The following is a 25408-nucleotide window of genomic DNA, read 5'->3' as shown; positions in this document are numbered from 1 at the left end:
CCCACAACACTGACGAAGCAGCACTGCCGCTTGCTTCCGGCTCAGGAGGCCGCCTTCAAACTCCCATTCAGAACCTGTTCCAAGAGACCTGAAAATGGGCCTCGTTCAAGTCTATCCACACCAACTCTAAACATAACCTCCCGGAAGATGGCGAGCTCATCTCTGCAACTCTTCCTAGATGTAAAATGCCATGAGTTATGATTGTGGCCATCCTCCTGTACATACAACCTTGCACAGTTAAGGAGATGAACAAATGTTCAAGTAGCTGGAGGCCAGGGGAGACAGTGAGAGCCAGGTCACAGTCTCTACATGAAGAATGACCTAAACTTGCTCTAATCAAGAGCCTGACTCATTCACCCTGGCTGTCGTCTCCTTTGATCACCTAACAGGAGGCTTTTAGCTGTGTGATCTTTATTATCCTCCCTTGGTCTGCGTTAGGTCAGGCCTTCAGCATCACCAATCTGAAACATACTAGACATTTTATGTCCAGATTCCCATCACTCTCAATTCATCTCGCCACTTTAATAGAAGGCAAGTCTTTACACCCCTCATACGTCATTCTCTTTAATTAAGAGAGCTTAGGACATTTAACTTTTGTTTCTTACCAAGTAACTGTTGGTTGTCTGCCTCTCCAGGGAGGGTCTTCAATTATCCACTGGAGTCTTAAGACCTGACCCTAACCTCTGGGTCAAACCATCCTCTCAATGTTGGAAATACAGAGGCAAAGAATATAACATCTCTGCTCTTATGGAGTTCACGGTATGGGAAGTGGGCAAAATATACTTTAGAGAACCTGTCAGAACCTGATAGGTGGTGTGAAAGTGAAGCAGGAACCAGGCCAGAAAAACTAGTTAAAGAAGTCCAGCCTCTTTCAGGACTATCTGAGCTTAAATTTAATTAAGATGAGAAGCTGAGTCATACTGAAAAGCAGAATAGAAGAGCCATTGGGAACTGTCGGCCCAAAGGACTCCAGAACCAGGCGCAAGCCAGACAATCACCGCTGGATTACTGCTGAGCTCATGGCCAAGGAACAACGCGGTACCATCTTACAGAGTGGCTCTCTTCTGCAGCAGAAACAAAGTCCAGAGGGCGGGCACTGTGTTTCTCTGCGGAGAAGACCATCTTTACAGCCAGGGCAATTGTTCAGTAGTCCATCTATACGTAGAATCCAATTTTTGCATTCATGTCGCATTATATAACAAATATTTGTGTACAGGTGTTAGCTTCCTCAGATTCTTGAGAACTCAAATCAGACTTTTTTTTTTTTTAAAACAGTTTTCTGCTTGTCACACATCATTTAGCTCAGGCACTAGTGCTCAGAATGGTCCCAATTGCATAACTGATTAATAGATGAGATTAGTACAATACTCAAAAGGGCAGCAACCTGCTCCTGCTCCTGCTCCCACCGGAGTGGTCTAGTGGTTTAGGAGTGTAGGAAGAATACAGTCTCCGTCCAGGAAAGACGTATTAGGAGATGCCACAGGAAGGATTTTCCTAATTATCCCTTAAAATGCTGTCCCGAGGATCTCCTTATAATTTCTGAAGGTTAGCCAAATTCTCAAGGGATTGCATCAATCGCTAGTGGTTGCGGTGCAAGGATAGGGACTTGATATTGACAGTGGGGGCGATTTCAGTGGCTTGCAAGGCCACACCCAGTCATTATCCACTTTTCCTGTGCCCTCAAAGTGCTCAGCCTTTCCTTAAGCTCTAACTTTCTCTGTTCTCTTCAAAGAGCAAAGAACCACCCAGAACCATGGGGGACATTTAGGTTTTCCTTTTTAAGAAAAATGTTATCACCAGCCCGTCTCCTCACTATCAAGGGTGCCAACAATTAAAACTGAAGCGATGATAAGTATGCCCTCATCAGCAAACTGCCGCCAAACTTTGCGTGAACAAAAACCACAACCACCGGGTTTGCATAGTCTTCTCTAGTAAGAGGATAAACTCCCTTCTATCTCACTGAGTACAAACCCACAGGAGGCTGGAAGATCTGGCTACGAAAACTTTACAAGGTTTGGAAGGCGGCGGCAGCAGGCTTTGGGGAGGTAGGGCTACCTCTCAAAGTCACTCCAGAGGGGCTTTGATGAATGTTGGCTCCGGATACCCGGCCACCACGTTCTCCACGTGTCCCATCAACTCCCTTCTGCCCTCTTCACCTTCAGCCCAGAATGGGATAGCTTCCAGTTACCTGCTAGCCAAGTCTCGAGGCTTGGACACACGGTGCAGCAAAGATGGCAGGAAAGCAGGCAGCCCCGCCAGCAAGAAGCCGCAGATTCTACCTCCCGAGCAGCGCGCACAACACCGCACGCGGCTACAGCGCAAGCGAGCGCACTGGGAGCCCCGCCCACTCCCTGCGAGGCCACACCCCCGGAAAGGGAGCTTTTTAGCCCTTGGCAGGCGCCGTAGTCAGCTTCCAACTGGCTCGGCCTCACTCTGGGCTCCTGCTGCGAGTGCACAGCGCCCGCAGCCTGTGTGTGGGCGGTCCTGTCGCTTGCCACGCATCTCTCCTGGCCCCTGCAGTAGGACCCCCGAGCAGGGCAGCATTGTCCGGTGTCTCCGCCCCGCCTCAGCGGCCTGCGTTACTGTCTTGGTGCTGCAGCTGCAGAAGCTGCCGCAGCTAGGGTGCAGTCTGCGCTCAGACGAGAGGGCGCGGAACAGGCGATCTGGGCAGTGTTGCTGCATCCTATCCGCGCTCCCTTCCGCATCCCCGCCCCTCGTTCGCACCTCCTCCGGAGCTGAGAGCTGCCCATCACGCTTTGCAACAGCAGCAGCTGCAGCAGCAGCAGCAGCAGCAGCGAGCCCTAGCAGGGAGGCACACCCACCTGGCCCGGCCGACCCCTGCGCTGCAGCATGTCCGCGCTCGAGTGGTATGCCCACAAATCTCTGGGCGATGGCATCTTCTGGATTCAAGAAAGGTTTTACGAGTCTGGCAACCGGGCCAACATCTGGCTGGTGCGCGGCTCGGAGCAGGACGTGGTAATCGACACTGGCCTGGGGCTGCGCAGCCTCCCGGAGTACCTCTACTCCTCGGGCCTCTTGCAGGATTTCGGGTCTAAAGATGATGCAGGACGCCGACCGCTGCTGGCCGTGGCCACCCACGTGCATTTCGATCACTCGGGCGGTCTCTATCAGTTCGACCAGGTGGCTGTACACCGCGCCGAGGCCGAGGCCCTGGCTCGCGGGGACAACTTTGAGACCGTGACCTGGCTCTCTGACAGCGAAGTGGTGCGGGCGCCCAGCCCTGGCTGGAGGGCCAGGCAGTTCCGAGTGCAGGCAGTGCAACCCACCCTCATTCTGCAGGATGGTAATGGGCCCCGCGGGCGCGCGCTGTCACAGGGGGAGGGAGGGCCTTGGAGGGCATGTTGCAGACCTCCGTGGCACTGTTGGGGTACAGTGCGGGAATACTCTGTCTCACCCTTTGCTGCATGAAAGCCAGCTTGAGCAGAGCCTAGGCCCTGGCAGGCATCTCTGCAAGAGATGCGCACTGCTACTGTATGGCTGTCTGTTTGAAAGCTCACACCATTCCCAGTCAGTACAAGTCTCTATAGTAGTAACACTGCAGAGACTTGTGACTGGAGATTTTCCATTCTTTTTCCGAGTACCGGTTGAACATTTGCAGCTTTTGTAACGAGTAGGCTTTTAAAAAATGGCACCTTGTGAAGAGTGTTAGGCTCTGTGCTTTGAAAACTGCTGAGTTCATCTGTGTGCTCACTGCTCACTACAGAGTGCCTATAAGTTCCACCTGTGGGCTTAGAAAGCTTTGGTTCCATTTCTTCCATCCTTACCTTTCAGATGGGTTTGTTTGCTAATTGCCTCACAAGAAAAAGGGCTCGATAGTGAACATAAACGTACAATTATGACAAGTATCTGGTCTGAATAAAAGCAAGGCCTAGGAAAGATCAATAAGGGAGTTGTTTCCGGTGAAGAAAGTGTGTGTGTTAATGCAGACTTCATTCTCTTCGTCCTAAGACATTGATAAAATAGAAAGTAGGGTCCCAATCCCCTTCTCCACATGCTAGAACTGCACTAATTGAACTGATTAGCAGCAGCGGCAGTATTTGATGTATCAACTTACATTTTTGTCTGAGAATTTATTTATTTATTTTCATCCCCCAAACTACTCCCCCTCCTGCTCCCTCCCACACAGAGTCTCTCCTCCCATCCCCTTTCCCCTTCTCCTCTGAGAGTGTGGCAGCTCCCCTGGGTATCCACCTCCCCAACACAGCACATCAATCAAGTCTCTGCCAGATTAGGTGCATCCTCTCTCACTGAGGCCAGACAAGGCAGCCATGGAGACTGAGCTGCGGCCGGCTACATATGCGCCTGGGACCTCTTCAGTCTGTGTGTGTTCTTCCGCTAATGCTTCAGTGTCTGAGTGCGCCTACCGGTCTAGGTTAGTTGACTCTGCTGGTCTTCCTGTGGCGTTCCCTTCCTCTTGAGGACCTTCAGTCCTTCCCCTCAGCTCCTCCATAAGAGTCCTCAACCACCATCCAATGTTTGGCTGTGGGTATCTGCATCTGTTTCAGTCAGCTGCTGGGTAGATAACTCTGAGAGGACAGCTATGCTAGGCTCCTGTCTGCAGGCATAGCAGAGTATCACTAAAAATGTCAGGATTGATGCTTGTTCGTGGGATGGGGTTTGAGCTGGGCCAGTTATTGGTTGGCTTTTTCTTCAGTCTCCGTTCCATCCCTGCATTTCTTTTAGACAGGACAAATCTGGGGTCAAAGTTTTGTGGGTGGGTTAGTGCCCTTATCCTGCCACTGGGGGTTCTGTCTGGCTACAAGAGGTGGCCTCTTGTTAGTTTCAGGTCCCCACTGTTAGGAATCTTGGCTAAGTTCACCCTCATTGATTTCCTGGGAGCCTCCTCTATTTTAGGTCTCTGAGACATCCTAGAGATTCTTGCCCTCCCCCCCAACCTCCACCCTCATCCCACAGCTGGAGATTTCCATTCATTCTCCTGGCCCTCTGAGCCTCTCTCCTATCTATCCCTGTACTGGATCCTACCCATCCACCCACCCATTCCTCTGTTTACTTCTTGAGTACATATCGTGACTGTCCTTTTTGAGTATGGGTTACCTCACTCAGGATATTTTCAAGTTCCATTCATTGACCTGTAAAATTCATGGTGTCCTTGTTTTTAACAGCTGAATACTATTCCACTGTGTAAATGAACCACATTTTCTGTATCCATTCTTCAGTTGAGGAGTGTCTAGGTTGGTTCAAGTTTCTGGCTATTACAAATAAAGCCAATATGAACATAACAGTGGAGCACATGGCCCTGTGGTATGTTGGAGCATCTCTTGGGTATATGCCCAGGAGTGGTATAGCTCGGTCTTCAGATAGAACTATTTCCAATTTTCTGAGAAACCACCAGATTGATTTCCAGAGCGTTTGTACAAGTTTGCAGTCCCACCAGCAATGGAGGAGTGTTCCTTTTTTTCCATATCCCCACCAGCATGTGCTGTTGCGTAGCCATTCTGATTGGTACAAGGTGGAATCTCAGGGTTGATTTGATATGCATTTCCCTGATGATTAAGAACATTGAACATTTCTTTAAGTACTTCTCAGACTTTTGAGATTCTTCTGTTGAGAATTCTCTGTTTAGATGTATACTCCATTTTTTAATTGGGTTATTTGTTTGGTTAGACTTTAACTTTTTGAGTTCTTTATATATTTTGGATATAAGCCCTCTGTTGAATATGGGGTTAGTGAAGATTTTTTTTCCCAATCTGTAGGTTGCCGATTTGTCCTATTAACTATGTCCTTTGCCTTACAGAAGCTTTTCAGTTTCATGAGGTCCCATTTATCAATTCTTGATCTTAGATCCTAAGCCATTCTGTTGATGAAATTGTCTCCTGTACCAATGTAATTAAGGCTACATTCCACTTTCTCTTCTATTAGATTTAGTGTATTCAGTTTTATGTTAAGGTCCTTGATCTACTTGGACTTGAGTTTTGTGCAGGGACATAAATATTCTTCTACATGCAGACATCCTGTTAGAACACCACCATTTGTTGAAGATGCTTTCTTTTTTACATCATATGGTTTTAGTTTCTTTCTTGAAGATCAAGTGTCCATAGGTGTGTGGGTTTATTTCTGAGTCTTCTATACTATTCCATTGATCAATCTGTCTGTCTCTATACAAATACCATGCAGTTTTTTATCACTATTGCTCTGTAGTAGAGCTTGAGGTCAGGAAGGGTGATTTCTTCAAAGGTTCTTTTATTGTTCATGATTGTTTTGACTATCCTAGGTTTTTTGTTTATCCATATATAGTTGAGAATTGCTATTTCAAGGTCTGTAAAAAATGTGCTGGGATTTTGATGGGAAATGCATTGAATCTGTAGATTGCTTTTTTTTTTTTTTTGGTGTGTGGGGGGGAGGGTTTCGAGACAGGGTTTCTCTGTGTAGCCCTGGCTGTCCTGGAACTCACTCTGTAGACCAGGCTGGCCTCGAACTCAGAAATCCACCTGCCTCTGCCTCCCAGAGTGCTGGGATTACAGGCGTGCGCCACCATCGCCCAGCATTGTAGATTGCTTTTGGTAAGGTGGTCATTTTTACTATATTAACCCTACTGATCCATGAACATGGGAGATCTTTCCATATTCTCATATATTCTTCAATTTCTTTCTTCAGGGACTTGAAATTCTTAAATTCATATCATATAGATCTTTTTACTTGCTTGGTTAGAGTTAACATGGAATATTTTATATTATTTGTGGATATTGTGAAGAGTGTTATTTCCCTAATTTCTTTTTCTGCCCATTTATCATTTATATAAAGGAAGGCTGGAAGGCTGCTGATTTCTTTGAGCTAATTTTATGTCTAGCTACTTTGCTCAAGTTGTTTATCAGCTGTAGGAGTTCTCTGGTAGAATTTTGGGAATCACATATATACAGTCATATCATCTAGGAATAGTAATACCTTGAATTCTTCTTTTCTGATTAGTATCTCCTTTATCTCCTTTTGTTGTCTAATTTCTCTAGCTACAACTTCCAGTACATTATTGAATAGATAGGAGGAGAATGGGCAGCCTTGCCTTGCCCTTGATTTTAGTGAGATTAAGTATCTCTCCATTCAATTTGATATTGGCTGTTGGTTTACTGTATATTGCTTTTTATTATGCTTAGGGATGTCTCTTGAATCCCTGATTGCTCCAAGACTTTTAACATGAAGCAAGGTGTTGTATTTTGCCAAAGGCTTTTTCAACATCTAATGAGATGATCATGTGATTTTTTTTCTTTCAGTTTGTTTATATAGTGGATTAGGCTGTTGGATTTCTATATATTGAATCATTCCTGCATCCCTGGGATGAAGCTGACTTGATTGTGGTGGATGATGTTTTTGATGTGTTCTTGGATTTGGTTTCCTAGAATTTTATTGAGTATTTTTTCGCCGATGTTCGTAAGCGAAATTGGTCTGAAGTTCCCTTTCTTTGTTGCATTATTGTGTGGTTTGGGTATCAAGGTAACTGTAGCCTCAGAGAGTGAATTAGGTAGTGTTCCTTCTGTTTCCATTTTGTGAAATAGTTTGAGGAATATTGGTATTAGCTCTTCTTTGAAAGTCTGGTAGAAACCCATCGGCCCTGGGCTTCTTTTGGTTAGGAAACTTTTAATAATGACTGTTTCTATTTCCTTAGGGGTTATGGCACTGTTTAGATAGTTTAACTGATCTTGATTTAACTTTGGTATATGGTATCTGTCCTAAAATTCATCCATTTTAGGTTTTCCAGTTTTGTGGCTTTTAAAGTAAGACCTTAAATGAATTTTTTAATTTACTCAGTTTCTATTGTTATGTCTTCCTTTTCATTTTTGATTTTGTTAATATGGATACTGTCTCTGTGCCTTTCAGTTAGTTTAGCTAAGGGTTTGTCTATCTTGGTGATTTTTCTTAAAGAATCAGCTCCTGGTTCTAATGACTATATTGTTCTCTTTGTTTCTAACTGATTGATTTCAACCCTGAGTTTGACAGTTCCCTGCTGTCTGCTCCTATTGGGCTTCTTTGCCTATTTTTTCTAGAGCTCTCAGGTGTGCTGTTAAGTTGCTAGTATGAGAGATCTCTCCAGTTTCCTTATGAAGGCACTCAGTGCTGTGAATTTTCCTCTTAGCACCGCTTTCATTGTGTCCCATAAGTTTTGAGTATGTTGTGTCATCATTTTCATTGAATTCCAGGAAGTCTTTAATTTCTTTCTTTATTTCTTCCCTAACCAAGTTGTCATTGAGTAGAGAGTTGTTCAGTTTCCATGAGTATGTGGGCTTTCTGTTGCTTCTGTTGTTGATGATGTTCAGCCTTAGTCGCTGGTGATCTGATGGAATGCAGTGGGTTATTTCAATCATCTTGTTTGTATCTGTTAAGGCTTGCTTTGTGTCTTATTATATGGACAGTTTTGGAGAAGGTGTCACGAGGTGCTGAGAAGAAGGTATATTTAAAAGTATGAGATTCTATTTCCTTACCACCAACTAACATGTCTCTTCATTAATGTTTTTAAGTCTAAAGATTTCCTTTTAAAAACTGCTCTAGAGAGGAGTCTGCTTTGAAAATTATAAGCTGGGTATAGTGGCACACACCTTTAATTGCAGCACTTGGGTGGTAGAGGCAGGTGGATTTCTGTGAGTTCAAGGCCAGCTTGATCTAGAGAGGGCATTCCAGGACAGCCAGAACTACATAGTGAGACCCTGTCTCAAAAACAAAACAAACAAGCAAAAACACAAAACAAAAACAAAATGGAAATTATACATTTACATTAGATGTAATTTTTATTACTATGTTTCTTCTTAAATTTGATGGTTTTAGGGAGAAACCTAAAATTTACATTAGCTGTGTATGGTGGCACACACCTTTAATCCCAGCACTTGAGAGACAGGCAGGCAGACCACTGTGAGTTGGAAGCTAGTCTGTTCTACAAAGTGAGTTCCAGAAAGAAAAAGAAAAAAGAAAATAATTTGCAAGCTACCTGGCATGAGCCTATAATCTCAGCTCTTAGGAGGCTGTGGCAGCTGTTCAAGGCCACCAAAAAATTATAATACCCTTGTTTAACTCAGAGAAAACATGTCTGAAAAACAAAAAATAATTTACACTAATATTTAAATATATTAAACTGTTGGAAATAAAAATATTTTATTTGTTTACTCTTTATTATTGCCAGCACTATGAAGTCAAAAGTCAAAGAGCAGTGGGAAAGCCATGAGATGGCTTCGTAGGTAAAGCATTTTCCTCCAGCTTGACAACCGGAGTGTGAGCCCTGAATCCTACATGGGGGAAGGAGAGAACTGACTCCAGCAAGTTGATAACCACACAAAGAACTTGACACATGAGCATACCTGTGTATGTGAGTGCATACACACGCATACACACACACACACACACACATTTGTGATTTTATTTTTAGGAATGTAGGCATTATTTCTGTATAGGAGAGTAGAGTAGCTGAGTGTCATGGCTGTGATCACTTAAACTGGTTAGAAACCACTATTATAATCCTGCTTTCCCAAATCTGAGTTGGTGGTGTCGGGGTTCAGGAATCACCACATAAACCATATGAAAACTGATCTCAGTTACTTAAGGGTAGTTTATTGAAAACACACTGAAATACTTGTCAGACCAGGAGCATCGTTCAGAATTGGGTCTGAAACTATGACATCAAACATTTCTCAGAGCAGGCTTTTTATAGGAAAAAAACAGGTTACAAAGTTTAACAGCAAGCAATGAAGTGATACAACATTTTGGCTTACTAGACAGTATTATCAGCTGACCTTTAAGCTGATTGGTCCTGAGTGAGGTAAGAGGGGTGGTGGACAGGTAGTACACAGGGAATATCAGTACATTGAGAGAACAGAACATAGCACAAGTGATTCAACCATAACTGTTTGGCTTATTAGAAACATTTTTCAGTATAAGCTATGAATAATAACTTCTGGGAAGTGGAGTCTGAGAACCTGAACTTAATTTCACCTTCTGAGCAAAATGGAGACAAAATACAAAATGCCTTCAGTTATGCTAAAAGGAGCAGGCCTCAACAATGGTAAATCCTGACATTTTTGGAGCTGGAAAAGTATTGTAAATTATTTGTTTGTGGTGCTTTGAGCCTTGTTTTGAGAGCGACAGGACCATGTTGTGTTAAGTTGCTTCTCATTAAGAGATGGGTGCCTCAAGCTCTCCAGCACCATCTGATCTCTCATCTCAGGAAGATTAATTTCCTGTCTTCTGAATGATGTGGGCTGCTAAATGAATATTAATACAGTCCAGATGTCTGGAAGGAGATGTAAGATATAGAGATAGAGATAGAGATAGATATATAGATATGTATACATATATAGATATATGTATTAAACATTCATTTACAATTTGCACACACACACTCACATGCAGCTGTAATAGAACAGCAAAGTCACTACATTTCATTATGTGAATAGATGATTTGCTGTCAAGGAAAAGCATAAATCTGCACTGTTATCTCTAACCTAAAAGCTGCCTCTAGTTGAAGGTCACAGAGGATTGCAGCCGCATCAAGTGTATTAGTCTTGATGGAAAACAGTTCATGCACGGTAGTGAAACAGTATCTCTCTGTAAGATGAAAGCAACAGACCTGGCCAGAGGTATAGTCCAGGCCTTTTGAACTAGAACATATCACTTTGTCTATTTTTCACAGTATTCTGCTAAATTAATTTCAAGTGATTTTCCCTTTGTCCTCACTATCTAAACAGTTTGCCTAATGTTGCCATGATAAATTATGACAGAGGAAAGGAGCGGTTTCAGATAGACATATCATTAATGAAAATTAAAAACGAAGCCTGCAAGTACCAGGGAGAGGTGAACGGACATGCAGTCTGTTTCCCTCCTGAACCCGGCTGGAATTGTAGGCATCCTGGTGACCAGCAAAGCCAGCTGCATGTCTGTCCGGGAGAACTGAGGCAGGGCTACCTAATATAGTGCTTCTCAGCCTGTGGTTTGTGACCTTCCTTTGGAGCTCTGACAGTCCTTTCACAGGGTCACTTATGACCATGGAAAACACAGGCATTTATGGTTCACAACAGCAAAATTATGATTATGAACAACAAAAAATAATTTTATGTTTGAGGGTCACCACAACAATAGGAACTGTATCAAATGATTTCAGTGTTATAAAGGCTGAGAACTACTGTTTTAACACAACTTGGTAGCTGGTGGTTCAAATTTTAGGAGTCTGCCTCAAGTAGTATATTTTAGGCATATTTAAGTGCGACAGAATTTGGAAAAAAATGTCCTGGTGATAATTAACTCAGTCTTGAGTGCACAACAACGCTTAAGACATGAATACACTGAAAATCTTATAAAGTATAAGCGATATTTTATATAAATTTGGGCTCTATAGATTAACTGCAGAAACATGCTCTAAGACAAACAAGTTCATGATAAGGGTTTAGGGGAGGAAAGTGCAATGGGATGATAGACAACTTCAAGATAATGGTCTGGGGGAGCCAGTGTGGCCTGGCCATACAGATAACACAAAGGTCACCGGGCTATTAACCACATCTGTTCCCAGCTTTCTGGGCAGAAAACAGGTTATGCATCTCTCTCTTTGAAGAGACAACTGTGCGTTTAACATTCCTGGACCTAATGCCTCCTACATGAAACTAACATTCCCATGAAGAGACCATGACTTGAAGTTTAAGACTATATCGGTCAGGGGAATGATCTTGGATAGTGGAAATAAGATGTGACCAAGTGAACAGTTGTGTCTCAAGAGCAGTTCAGTATGGGGACCTCAGTGGGGCTGAGGGGGCACTAACACACATGGCATAAGTGTAAGCATCTAAACAAGGAATGCGTCCCCATTCAGATACTTTGGTCTCACGGGAGTGAAAATAAGAGGTTTTCTTAACTGAGGAGCACTTGGTCCTCTGTCCTACAGTCGAGCTCAGGGACTCAGCATGGAGAATGGGGAAGGAGAGTATGAGAGTGCTTAGTGCATGTTCCTTACTAGTTCTCAGGAGAATGAGAGCCAAGCCACCTACGAGTAGGAAAGGAGAGAATTCTCAACTAGACTGATTAGAAACTGGCATTCTTAACCATGCTTTCCCAAACCCCAGTCAACGATAAATCCTGAGAGTTTTGGAGCTTGAAAAGTGCTGTAAACTCTTGTGCTTTAGGCTTTAGGCTTTGACGGCATGGAAAGAAGATTGCACCAAGTGTTTTGAGGGTTATAGGAAAGTTGGTTTTCATTAATAGATAGACACAAGTTCCTGGCCAAGTTTCTGGCCAGAGTTGCTGACACAAGATCAATTATCTTATCATTTAGCATAAATCACCTTGGAAGTGTCGACGTGGGATTATCATCAGCATTGCCCCCAAACAAGCAAAGCTATGAGAGGAATTCTGGAGGCCACAGGGAGGCTTTAAAAGTGAGCGACAGAGCACTGTCCACAGAGTTCAGGAGACTCAAAGAGAACAGTTCAGTTTGTAGTAGATGAGTGTAATAAATGTGCAGAAAATGGGTAAAATTGAACCTAAGCTGTAGAGTGTCACAGTGTGTCCCACAGTATATCCCTCTGTCCACACATCTTTGCTTTGGTTTATTTCTAGATATTTTACTGTTTAAATTATTACATATGAATTTTTCCCAATATATTTTTCTTCATGAGTATGTTATTGGTATATTAAAATACTGACGGTTTTCACGTCAATTTTATAACCTGCTGCTTTGTTGAAAGTGTTTCTCATGCTTAATATTTCTTTGATGGCTGAGTGTAGTGTGTATGTCTTTACACACTTGAGAAGCAGAAGGTAGATCTCTGTGAGTTTAAGGCCAGCCTGGTATACACAGGGAGTTCTAGGACAGCAGGATCTACAGAATAAAACTCCATATCTTAGTTACTGTTCTAGTGCTATGAAGAGATACCATGGCTAAGGTAACTCATAAAAAGAAACCATTTAGTTGGGGGCTTGCTCAAAGCTTTAGAGGGTTAGTCCATGATCTTCCTGACAGGAAGCAGACAGGCATGACCCTGGAGCAGTAGCTGAGGGCTTTACATCCTGATCTACATGTGACAGGCAGAAAGAGACTAGGCCTGGTGTACTGGCTAGTTTTGTGTATCAACTTGACTCAAACTGGAGTTATCACAGAGAAAGGAGCTTCAGTTGGGGAAGTGCCTCCATGAGATCCAGCTGTGGGGCATTTTCTCAATTAGTAATCAAGTTGGGGGAGCCCTTGTGGGTGGTACTACTTTTGGGCTGGTGCTCTTGGGTTCTATAAGAGAGCAGGCTGAGCAAGCCAGGGGAAGCAAGCCAGTAAGAAACACATCCCTCCATGGACTCTGCATCAGTTCCTGCTTCCTGACCTGCTTGAGTTCCAGTCCTGACTTCCTTTAGTGATGAACTGCAATGTGGAAGTGTAAGCTCAATAAACCCTTTCCTCCCCGACTTGCTTCTTGGTCATGATGTTTGTGCAGGAATAGAAACACTGACTAAGACACCTGGTGTGGACTTTTGAAATCCCAAAGCCCAGTCCCAGTGACATGCCTCCTCCAGCATAAGCACACCTTCTCCAACAAGGCCACACCTCCTAATCCCTTCCAAACAATTCTACTAACTAAACATTCAGATAGCTGAGCCTGGGGGCGGGGGGCATTCTCTTTCAGACACATTCCACTCGCTGGCTCCCATAGGCTTGTAGCCATATCACAGTGCAAGATGCATTCAGTTCAAACTCAATATTCACATAATCTTTCTCGACAAACAATGTTTAAATTTCTGAAGTCCAAAGTGTGTCTAGTGCAGTCTATTAATTGTGAAACCCTGTGAAATCAGTATCAGATAGTAAAGCACATACTTCCAACATACAATGGCATGAAATATACATTACCATTTCAAAAGAGAGGAAAGAGGCACAGTGAGGAAGTGCTGAACCACAGCAAGACTGAAGCCCAGCAGGGCAGGCTCCAACTCCTATAGCTCTGTGGCCTATAGTTAGCGGTGTAGATGACACTTCACACCTCCCACTCCTCCCATCTCTGTTGACTGCATCATGCTCCTCTCTCTTGACCTGGTTTCATATCCTGTCTGCACCTCTTCTTGGCAACCACCCCACATGTCTGGCATCTCCACCATGTTTGGGGGCTCCAAGCAAACCAGACTTCACCTCCACAGTTTCATGAAATAGCCTCTCTTGGCTCTATGAAGAAAATCCCCTGCCACATACCTGGCCTCAGTAGCCTTTAATCCCCTGCCTCATACCTGGCCTCAGTAGCCTTAAATCTCCTGCCTCATACCTGGCCTCAGTAGCCTTCCATAACAATGGAGGAAGACTCCATAACCCCTTTCCAGTTAACTATTGACTCTAAAGCCGGAACCATGTGGCGGAAGTTGCCAAGTTCTGCTTGCTGAGGCTGGAACCTGGCCCCTCCTTGAATTATACTGTGTAGATTTTACGTTGTTATTTAGGCCTAGGGAATCCCTTGGGCCTTCTCCCTTCAAAGATTGTTAAGATTCGCTGTGTGGGCTTTTCTGTTGCATTCAGCATCAGGTCTGCAAGTTTCTCATGTGCTTGAGCACCATACTGGCTTCAACATTACATATCCTGTTTTGATTTTTTTTTTTCCTCTCAAGCTACACTTTTGTAATTCTTTTGCCCCACCTAACCTTTTTCTTGTAGAACTGCATAAGAGTCATTACTGATAACCACGAGATGCAGTCAGTGCTCCACTGTCTTAAAACCTCCACTTCCAATGAAATTAGGCCCCCAAACTCTTCTAATTAGCCTCACATAGATTCTTAAGACGAGGGGGGAAAGTAGCCAAATTCTTCACCATAATAACCCTAGAATGGTCTAAGGCACTTGCTATAGCGTTGTTCCTCCTTGAATCCCCTTGAGCTGGGCTGGCCTGGTCCTCTTTGCCCTCAGCACTACTGTCTCTTCATGCTCACACTACTAAAGCCCTATCAATGCATTCAACTGCTCTTCTAATCCAAAGTCCGCACTGCAAGCAAGCAGCCTGGTCAGGCCTACCCTGCCATGGTAATAACCCACTCCTGGCGCCACCTTTTGTCTTAGTCATTGTTCTCTTGCCAAGAGACATCATGGCCACGAGGCAACTCTTCTAAAAGAAAGCTTTCAACTGGGGACTTACTTACAGTTTTAGAGGATTAGTCCATGACTGACACAGCAGGAAGCAGCCAGGCATCTCGCTTGAGCAGTAACTGAGAGCCCTACATCCTGATCAGCAGGCAGAAGCACAAGAGGTGTGTGGAGGAGGGTGGGGGAGTTGGGGGGGGCACACCCGGAAGGAGTGACAGACAGACATACACGACAGCACAATAGATACACATGAAGAGAGAGAGAGAGCGAGAGAGAGAGAGAGAGACCACTTGATATGAGCTTTGGAAACATCAAAGCCCACTGCCAGTGATGAATCTCCCCCAAAGAGGCTTTCTAATCTTTTCCAAGCAGTCCTACAAAGCAGTGTAAGGCCATGATTCACCAATGATACCCCAGACTCAAATAGTATGTCAATGCAAGGAGTTTTATTCTGCAGAAGTTCATCATTACCTGGAAATGAGTTCACAGGCCAGACTTAAAGTACACTAGGGGAATTCCTGGGAAGGGTAGGTGACCTCTATCTTAATCTTGGCTCTGTCTATAGGGACATTCCTTTACCAGGGCATGAGGGCTGGCAGGAAACTGCTGCTGACACATTGTCCTTGCCTCAGGCCAGGGGATGGGGCAGCATTTGATGGTGGGGCTTTTCTGACTGGCTGCCTGAAGCCTGGGTTTTTGCTAGTAACTGACTTGCTTGGGCTTACCTTGGTCTGCCCAGTTCTTAGGCCTGGTCTCCTAAACTGCCAGTTTGAGCCTGTCATGGTCGACCTAGCCTACTCAGTAGTGATAAAGCATGAAAATATATGATCCTATAATCTGTCATGTGGGTCCTGGGAATGGCCCTCGAGTCCTCTGCAAGAGCAGTACGTGGTGTTGCTGGCAGAGCCATGCCTCCAGCCCTTTACCTTCACATTGCTTTGGTTGTGGGTGTGTATCAGGGAGGATATGCACACATTGGTGCTCACAGAGGACAGAGGATCTGGATCCCACTGGAGCGGGAGGGTGAGAGCTGCCCCAGGAGTGCAGTGCTGGGGTCTGAACTTGGGTTGAACAATATGAATGTTTAACCCCTGAGCATCTCTCTAGCCTTGATGTGTATATATTGGTTAAATTGTCCTGGACCCTTGAAGTGAAACCAGTTTCATCATAATTCTTATCATGATTTTTATTTGTTGTTGAATTTGATTTGCAGGTATTTTACTTAGGACTTTTGCATGTGCATTCCTCAGGAAAACTAGTCTATGGTTTTAATATTGTGTCTTTGTCTGATTTCAGTACTGGTTCATTGAATGCATTTGAAAGTGTTCTTTCCATTTCTACCTTAGGGAATACTTCAAGGAGTTGATTTTAACTTTTTTTTTTTTTAAAGTAAGTACACTGTAGTTGTCTTCAGACACACCAGAAGAGGGCATCAGATCTCATTATGGACTGTTGTGAGCCACCATGTAGTGCTAGGATTTGAACTCAGGACCTTTAGAAGAGCAGTTGGTACTCTTAACCTGCTGAGCCATCTCTCCAGCCCAGCTTTACCTTTTCTTTAAAGGCCTGTTAGATGTGAGCGGTGAGTCTGTCCAGCCCCAAGGTTTGTATTGAGAGTCTATTCCAGCCTCACTCCATTGCTGGTTACAGGCCTGCTGGAGTTATTTCTATTTTCTTGATTCAATTTTGGTGGGTTATTTGTGGTTTTTTTTGTTTTTGAAATATGTTTTCAAAGTGTTTGCTGATTATCATGGGAATTTTATTGTAATGTCCCCCCTTTCCTCTGTAATTTTATGGATTTAGGTCCTGTCTTAAGGGTTAGTTGATTTTGTTTAATTTGTTTTTCAAAGGGCCATTAATGCATTTTTTCTAGTCTTTGATTTCTGTTTTGATAAATTTCTTCCCCCATCTTTTCTGTGGTTTTTGCATTTCTGCCCTTGGGCTTGACTTATTCCTGCTTTCACACCTTGTTGTGCATCACTAAATGCTTGGGAGTGCTCTAGATTTTCAGTGCAATCTCGAGCGCTTTACTTAGTCTTTCCTCTGAGAACATCCTTCGCTCTTGGGCTGTCATTTTCATTTGCTTTTGGGATTTTCAACTTTATTTTTTTACTTTGTGCATATGGGAGTTTTATCTCCATGTGCGTCTGTACACCCAGAAAGAGCCAGCAAAAGGCACCGGATCTCAGTTGGAACTCAAGGTACAGAAGCTTGTGGGCCTCCAAGTAGGAGCTGGCATAGAACATAGGTCTCCTGGACGAGCAGCTACTGTTCTTAAATGATGAGCTATTTTTCCAGCTCCAATTTCTCTGATGTTGCCTGTGACCCATTGATCATTCAAAAGCACATTGTCCAGTCCCCCATTTGATTCCATAGTTTCTGTCATTTCTTTTGCTATTGGTTTTTAGTTTTGTTCAATTATGATTTGATAAGCTGTCATTTTCTTCATTTGTAGACACTTGCATTATGGCCTAACATGTGATTTATGTCAGAGAGGGTTTCATGGCTTGCTCATGAGAATGTATGAAGAAGGGCTGGAGAGATGGCTCACTGGCTAAGAGCATGGACTGCCCTTTCAGAAGTCCTGAGTTCAATTCCCAGCAACCACACGGTGGCTCACTACCATCTGTAATGGGGTCTGATGCCTTTTTCCGGTGTGTCTGAAGAAAACAATGGTGGTGGACTCAAATGCATTAAACAAACAAATACAATTATGGGGTTTCTTTAAAAAAAAAAAGAATGTGTGCAGAAAAGATTAATATTCTATATCAGTCATTTGGCATATAGTGTAGATTGACTCTGACATTTCTTCATTGGCTTTTAGTATGGATGAGCTCTCTAAAGATACGTGTTATTTACAAATAAAGCTGTCTACTCTTTGGTTTTGTTTTGTTTTGTTTGTTTTTGGTTTTTCGAGACAGGGTTTCTCTGTGTTGCCCTGGCTATCCTGGAACTCACTATGTAGTCCTGGCTGGCCTTAAACTCAGAAATCCGCCTGCCTCTGCCTCTCAAGTGCTAGGATTGGAGGTGTGAGCCAAAACTGCCTGGCCAAAGCTGTCTACTCTTTATTTTATCAGGATCTACTTCTCCTTTTATGTGCGTTAACGTTTGTTGGATAAATTGAGAGCCCCAATATTTGATGCATACAAATAATTGTCTTTTTGGTTAATTGTTATCTTTTTTGATATATAATGATCTGCTTTATCACTTCTGGTTAATTTTGGGTTGAGGTCTGCCTTATCAACCACTAGAGTAGGTGAGCCAGCTTCTTTGGCACTTCCACTTGAGGGTGCGACGATTCTCACCCTTTCACTTCTGTCTGTTTCTTTGCCAGTGAGGTGTGTTTCTTTTAGACAACATATAGTTCAATCTTATTTTTCTAACCCAATCAGCTAGTACAGACCTTTAAATTGTAGAGGTAATACCATTTACATTTAGAGTGATTGTGTAGAGTTTGGTAATTTCTGTCATTTCATTGGTTGTTTTCCTGTTTGGTTGTATTGTTCTTTGTTATTTTCTTTCTCCCCTGTATCAATTAAGGGTTTGGGGATTGACTAATTTGGATATGATTTGTCATGGTCTGTTTAGCTTTCTTTCTTTCTTTCTTTCTTTCTTTCTTTCTTTCTTTCTTTCTTTCTTTCTTTCTTTCTTTCTTTCTTTCTGGTTTTGGTTTTTGGTTTTTGGTTTTTGGTTTTTTGAGACAGGGTTTCTCTGTGTAGCCCTGGCTGTCCTGGGCTCACTCTTTAGACCATGCTGACCTCAAACTCAGAAATCCACCTGCCTCAGCCTCCCAAGTGCTGGGATTAAAGGCGTGCACCACCACTGCCCAGCTCTGTTTTGCTTTCATTCATCCATCTTTCTCATAAATGTATCCTCTCCTGTGTTATGATTAGTACTGCATTTCTTCCGTCTGATTTGAATTCATCTCTGTTCTGCCATGCTGGCTTGGCGGGTGATGGATTTCTTTAACTTTTTCAGGTCTCAGAATACCCTTGTCTGCTGATGTTAAAAGATAACCTTGCTATATATCTTTGTTAGACATTATTTAACCTCAGGGCTTGAAATACATCATTCAAGCTCTCATGACATTTAGTTCTCTTGTTTTCATATGTGTTTGCTTTTGTATGTCAGTTGGCATCTTTCTCTTACCCCTAATATTGTTCCTTGTTCTTTATAAGACTCTAAATGTGCACTGTGCTCGGATGTCACTGTATTTAGATTCGGGGAGGCTAGGCTATAAATTACTGGCTAGATTTTTTTATTTTTATTTATTTATTTATTGCCTTTTGTCTATAATCTCAGTTCCTTCTTTTATCTAACGGATTCCTAGGTTCATTATCTTAATCATATCCCATGAGACAGCAAGATCTTAAAAGCCCAAATAGTAAGCTAACAATACCAACACAACAGAAAATAATGTGTAGGAGAAGCAGATTGGTGAGGCTTTCCTCACTGGAGCCATCCCGGTGCGAGGGTCAGGGGGCCGGGGTCTGAGCTTTCTCCGCGTCTCCCGGAGGAGTGCGTTCCTGGGCTGCAGCACACAGTGCCGTCTTCCCTCCTCTCATTCTCCACCCTGGGAATTCGCCTTTTCTTCAATTTTTGTTTTGATTTGCTTATCTGAGGGTATATTAAATTTGTTGCGTTAGTCAAAAACCAATTTGGCTTTGCTGATTTTTCTCTAATGTCATTTGTTCTCTGTTCTATTTTTCCTATGCTCTTTTTAAAGATGATTTATTTATTTGTATTCTATGTGTGTGAATGTTTGTCGGCATGTATACTACATACCTGGTGCCGAGGAGGCCAGGGAGAGTGTGTACTCCCTTGAACTAAGTCACAGCTGCTATGTTAGTGCTGGAAAACTAACCCAGTCCTCTGCAAGAGCAGCAAGCTCTCTTAGCAGCGCAACCATTTCTCTGGCCCCATTTCTGTTATCATTCTTTTAAACCTTTTTAGGTGTATGCGTGTTAAATGTATATGCATACATATACAGATGAAGGCTAGATTGAACATTGAGTGTCTTCAAGTGCTCTCCACCTTATCTTTTGAGACAGGTCCTTTTGCCGAACCTGATGCTCACCAGTTGGCTAGTCTGGCCAGATAGAAACCTGGGAGTTTTCCTGTCTCGACTCAGCCTGTGCCCTGTTAGCAGTGCATGCAGCCATACCCGGGCGGCTCACATGAGCGCTGAGGGTCCACCCTCCGGTTTTCCTGCTCCGTGGCAGGCATTGTGACCGAGTCAACGCTCCAGCCAGCTGTTGTGTCTTTCCTAATACATAGTTGTGCTAGTTGTGTTAGTTTGCTCTTACCTTCTTAAGACAGAATCTTTGGAATTGATCTCAGTACGCAATGCTTTATAAAACAAGCATTTAAAGTAATCTTAAATACTGCGTTACCAGTTTCACCAGATTTTGATATGTTTTGATTTCATTCAAATTATTTCAACCCAGGATACTTTCTAATTCCTTTTGCTTTCATAAGCTGGGGAGAAGTGTAGGGGTGACACCTGGGGATATTTCACATGTTCATACTTGCTGTCTCTTTCATTGTTTACTATTTTTGTTATTTAAGATGCAATATAAATTATCTGCTTCTTTTTTAAAATTTGAACATTTATTTTTTAAGGAGTTATTTATTTCTTTTTATTTTATTTATTTACATTTCAAATGTTATCTCATTTCCCGTCTTCCCTCTACAAGCCTCCATCCCATCTCTCTCCACCCTGCTTATATGAGGGAGCTCCCTACCCACTCACTCCCAAATTATCTGCCTCTTATTTCTAGTTATTTCTAATAATACCTTAATTGCATCGTGGTGAGAGGGTATATTTTGCATTTTATTTCTTTAAATTTATTGGAACTTGTTTTATGTCTTAGCATTATTGGCAAATGATATATAATCAAGTAAATGTTATTAACTTGATCAATAAGTGTTGTTTTGGTCATCTGTACTCTGGTTAATTTTCTCTTGTTTTTATTATTTATTGATCTATTTTGGTCTTTTTTGAGATAGGCTCTCACTTTGTAGCTCAGGGTAACTTGAAAATCACTGTTGCCCAAGCTAACCTTGAATTATGGCAGTCCCCTGCCTCAAACACACACACACACACACACACACACACACATACATACACACATACACACACATATACACACACATACACATACATATACACACGGAGCAGAGCACACATACAACACACACAGACACACACAGCACATAGCACACGTATCCACACATACATGGAGAAACCTAACATGAAAGTAAAGCTAATGCTGTCCTCAGTTTCCTTGAAACCCATCTAATGGTCCTCTGCTTTTTTCAATGATTAATGTCAAGTACACTGTCTTGTATTTATCAGTAATCTCTGTTTCTATTTTAGGGGATGTGATCAACCTTGGCGACAGACAGCTCACGGTTATGCACATGCCAGGTCACTCCAGAGGCAGTATTTGCTTACATGATAAAGACCGCAAGGTCCTCTTCAGCGGTGACGTCGTGTATGATGGATCACTGATTGACTGGCTCCCATACAGCAGGATCAATGACTACGTTGGGACTTGTGAACGCCTCATAGAGTTGGTGGACAGAGGCCTTGTGGAGAAGGTGCTGCCTGGGCACTTCAATACGTTTGGTGCTGAAAGGCTGTTTCGTTTAGCTTCTAACTATATTTCAAAAGCTGGGATATGCCACAAAGTGTCTACTTTTGCCATGAGATCTCTTGCAAGTTTAGCTCTCCGTGTAACAAATCCTAGGACCTCACCCTAGTACCTACACTGGTCATTTGTTGGTATTAACTGTGTAAATTAACCCAATTCCCCCATGTTTTTGGAAACAGTTATTAGTAAGTGTTTCAAAAAGTGCTTTAAGATCACCATTGTATGTTAGAGAAAAAGAAGATTTAGGAGGAAGCCAAAAGAAAAGAAAGAAAGGGGGAAAAGCAGAATCTTAGCTTAGTATCTTTTTCTTTTGTCCAAGGAAGAAGCCACTTAAGTAAGCTTGTAATTGGCCAACGCTGTCATTTCAGTGTGTGCCGTGGCAGTGCGGGCTGCTCTAGGCATCAAGGAAGCACTCACAGCAGAGAGCCACCCCCATCCCACAGTTGACTTCCCCAGACTCCAGGGGAGGGAGGGCCCTGTGGGGTTCTGTGCTTACACTTGATTTTATTTAAAATCTCCCTATTTTATTTAAAGATAAAGTTTCTTGGGTTCAAAATAAAGTTGAACTCAACGTAAACTAGCATTTAGAATGACAGCTAAAAAAGCCCATATTTGTGATCCTGGATTTTATGCCTCCTTTTTTATTTACTTTTTGATTGTTTGTATAAGGCATATAACATGCTATATAATTTAACGTGTGAACAGAACAATGGATTTTTTTGTCTTACTGCAAAGCTTTAAATGTAAATTGGAGAGCACTTCGGTAAAAAGCTACTGTTTGTTGTTTGTTATTGTGTAAGTAATATTTTCAGTCATGAAAGTGAATTCAAATGTATGTTATCTAACTATAAATTGTCATATTTCTTAAAAGGACACTGTCAGGCAAATTTGAAAATAAACACATTGAGAATAATTTTTTATTATATCCTATTTTAGTATTAATAGATACTATAAGCAAAATTTTTTCTGGTTAAATAGCAATTTCAGTATTGTGTCATGTTTTACAGTATCAAAACAACTCCTGATATCTCTGACATCTTGATGTCAACAATTCTTTTAATTAATATAACATGTATATGTACCACAGAAGAATATTTAAATTTATTGCAATATATGTATTATCTATTAACTAGAGCAAATGGCCTTCTTATCCTGATTCACAACACCTGTTCCTGTTCAGTATTCTTTGTCTTAAACAAAAACAAGTCTATGTTCATATGTTATAGAAAAGTATTAAGCCACTGTTCAGTGATACTAGGTAAAATGTTTAGGTTTGGTGCTTTTAATAATAATAATTTATCAAAAAGCCTTTTTGGAATATTTGGAATATTTCATAAAAGTTTTTAAAACAGTTTCCCACTACTTTTTAAATTATTGATGTTTTATTATTGACATTGTAGACCAAACAGATCTACTTTTGGAAATCAGATCACTACCAGCAGTTCTTGTTTCTGTCAAATTATGTAACTTTTTTCTCAGCAAACACCTAGGTTCTTTAAGTTTTTATTCATTCAGTAGGCATACATGCAGGCATGCATGTGTGTGCGCGCACATAGACACAGGCAGGCCACATTTACATATGTACACAGTACCGTGCTTTACAATGCAGGATGTTTGGAAGTGAAAGAACTCATTATAGCTAGAAGTTAAGGCCACAAAGCCCCCAAAATAACGTATGCAAGTTGACATAAATAAACGTACTGCTTTCATGTAAAGGATACAAGGAAGGGTGTAAAGTTGTGTAAGGTCAGATTGCCTGGGAGAGGGGATTTCTCAGTCAGATCTGGAGGGAGGCTGGAGAGATAGATGTAAGCCTACGTTTTTGGGAATTGCTAGATGGACTAGCCTGTACCTTGTGACCATATAAATTTAACTTCCTGGAATCCCATTTCTTCCAAGCATCATATGCTCAGCATGAAAAAGACAGGTTTGTGATTGTGTATGTAGCTCATTCTTAAAGTCAGAGGAACTGAGCAGTCACAAGCCACCACATAAACGTTTGCTTTCACTCAGAAAGGAGGTCACGGCTGGCTCTGGATGAGGTGGTCCTTGAAGACTGTGGGTCTGTTTGAACTGGTGTCACAGAACCGAGAATAGAGATTGGTTCAGGGCAACTACAATCACTTAAGAAGCCTTAAATATAGCCATTATTTTTATATCAGTAGCACAAAATAAAGCCAAAAGTCCTTAATCATTGACTACTTTATCATATTTAAGTATTTATTTTAAAATCAGGATAGAGTAGGCATTAAGCTTTATTAGGAAAATTTATTCCTGATGAGATGTTTCTTTATTAAAAGTGCAATTTTTCAGTATAAATTTATTTTTGTCAATTTCACCAATTGTTTTTTTTTAATTGCAATGTAAGACTGAGATATTTCACTATTGCTACCCTATGAAAAAACAGAAGTAAGTTCATATTCATTTAGTATTCATGATACATTTTAATTTTGTATCCTAGAGGTAGTTGACCAGCATTATACAGCACGGACTAGGAACAGTGCTAGCAACTGAACACAGGTCGTCTGCTTCCAAACCACGCCCTCTCTTAAACCTGCACAATACGCAGAATTGCCCACATATATTTTTACTTTCTAACATGCCATATATGGTAAAAAATAAATCAAATAATATCAAATCCTAATAGCATTTTTAGAAAATAAAGGAATATGTATTTTCACCCTGACAGTGACCCTTGTACATTTATGATTTTTTAGAAATAGAATATTGTAAGTGTAACTCAAGGTTGGTCAAATGTTCAGACATGTTGAAATGTTTTCTTATTTCTTATTGCTGATGATGAGCTCGTGAACTTTCACTTTATTTATTTAATTAATGTCTCCTTTTAACTGAGAAGCTTGAAGCAAACAGAAACCTTATGTGTTATACTGATATAACTGAATATCTGGTTATGTGTATTTGTTCTAATATGGGTAATAATGTGAATGTGACATGCACAAATTGTCGTATAATTTCCAAATACGTGTATGTAAACATTGGTGTGGTAACTATTAAAGTGGCCATGTATTTCAGTGTTCAAGTGGTGCTTTTTATATAATATTAACGGATTTCCTTTTAATATCTTAGTATATACTACATAAAACATTTTGTTTTACTAAATGAAACTTGGAAAAGTTCCTAACAGTAAGATATAGAGTCTGGGGGAAAGCTATACAGAGCCCAGAAGCAGCAGAGCACCTGCAGGGCTGTTAGACTTCATAAATGAGGATCCAAAGTCAGCAGATTCAGGAGCAGTGCAGTTTCTCCCATGGGAGATAAAGGTTTATGTCATCATAAAAACAAGTCTGAAGTTGATTGAAATAATAGATGTGTAAACCAGAGCTTACATGTATGCAGTAGAAACAGGAGGGGCCACGTTACATTAAAAAGGATCAATTACAACAAAACTTAAGTCTCCATTGGCTTAAGATTGTATGTCATAGAAAATGGAGAGAGAAGGAAGGAGGGGGGAAGGATGATGAGGAAGAAATAACTCACAATCTGTTTACTTCTTTAACAGCATGAAAGACTGAAAAAGCCCAGCACATATAAAGAGCACTTACAATTCAATATAAAAAGTACCATAGGGAAGAAAAACTTTTCTTCCTCAAGTTTAGGTGTAGTGGCTGAGTACAAGATTTAAGCTACCCAAATTCTGATTACAGAAAAACATAGAATTGTATTTAATTTGCATAGTTTT

General features: G+C 41.8%; 2 protein-coding genes across 2 annotated transcripts in view; one reads left to right on the top strand and one right to left on the bottom strand.

Annotated features, from left to right (window-relative positions):
• The window catches only part of Polr3g (RNA polymerase III subunit G), a 38965-nt gene extending 36661 nt beyond the window's left edge, over positions 1-2304 (bottom strand). Inside the window, exon 1 of the mRNA XM_052160133.1 lies at positions 2189-2304. The gene's annotated coding sequence lies outside the window, so the exon portion shown is untranslated. The remainder of the gene's footprint in view (positions 1-2188) is intronic.
• A 419-nt stretch (positions 2305-2723) lies between these two features.
• Mblac2 (metallo-beta-lactamase domain containing 2) lies at positions 2724-24748 on the top strand. Its single transcript, XM_052160132.1, has 2 exons — positions 2724-3304; positions 21432-24748. Exons 1-2 carry the CDS (start codon positions 2851-2853, stop codon positions 21815-21817), a joined length of 840 nt encoding a protein of 279 aa, XP_052016092.1. The 5' UTR covers positions 2724-2850; the 3' UTR covers positions 21818-24748.
• Positions 24749-25408: the final 660 nt, after the last annotated feature.

The sequence above is a fragment of the Apodemus sylvaticus genome, chromosome 16 (assembly GCF_947179515.1).
Source record: "Apodemus sylvaticus chromosome 16, mApoSyl1.1, whole genome shotgun sequence".
Classification (NCBI taxonomy): domain Eukaryota; kingdom Metazoa; phylum Chordata; class Mammalia; order Rodentia; family Muridae; genus Apodemus; species Apodemus sylvaticus.
The sequence above is the reverse complement of the archived record's forward strand: the minus strand, read 5'-3'. Positions and strand labels throughout refer to the sequence as shown.

Bases quoted from the DNA above. Each gene is read 5' to 3' on its own strand.
- Mblac2 (XM_052160132.1), top strand. From the start codon at position 2,851: ATGTCCGCGCTCGAGTGGTATGCCCACAAATCTCTGGGCGATGGCATC. The intron at 3,305-21,431 runs GTAATGGGCCCC...TTTCTATTTTAG, and splicing joins CACCCTCATTCTGCAGGATG to GGGATGTGATCAACCTTGGC.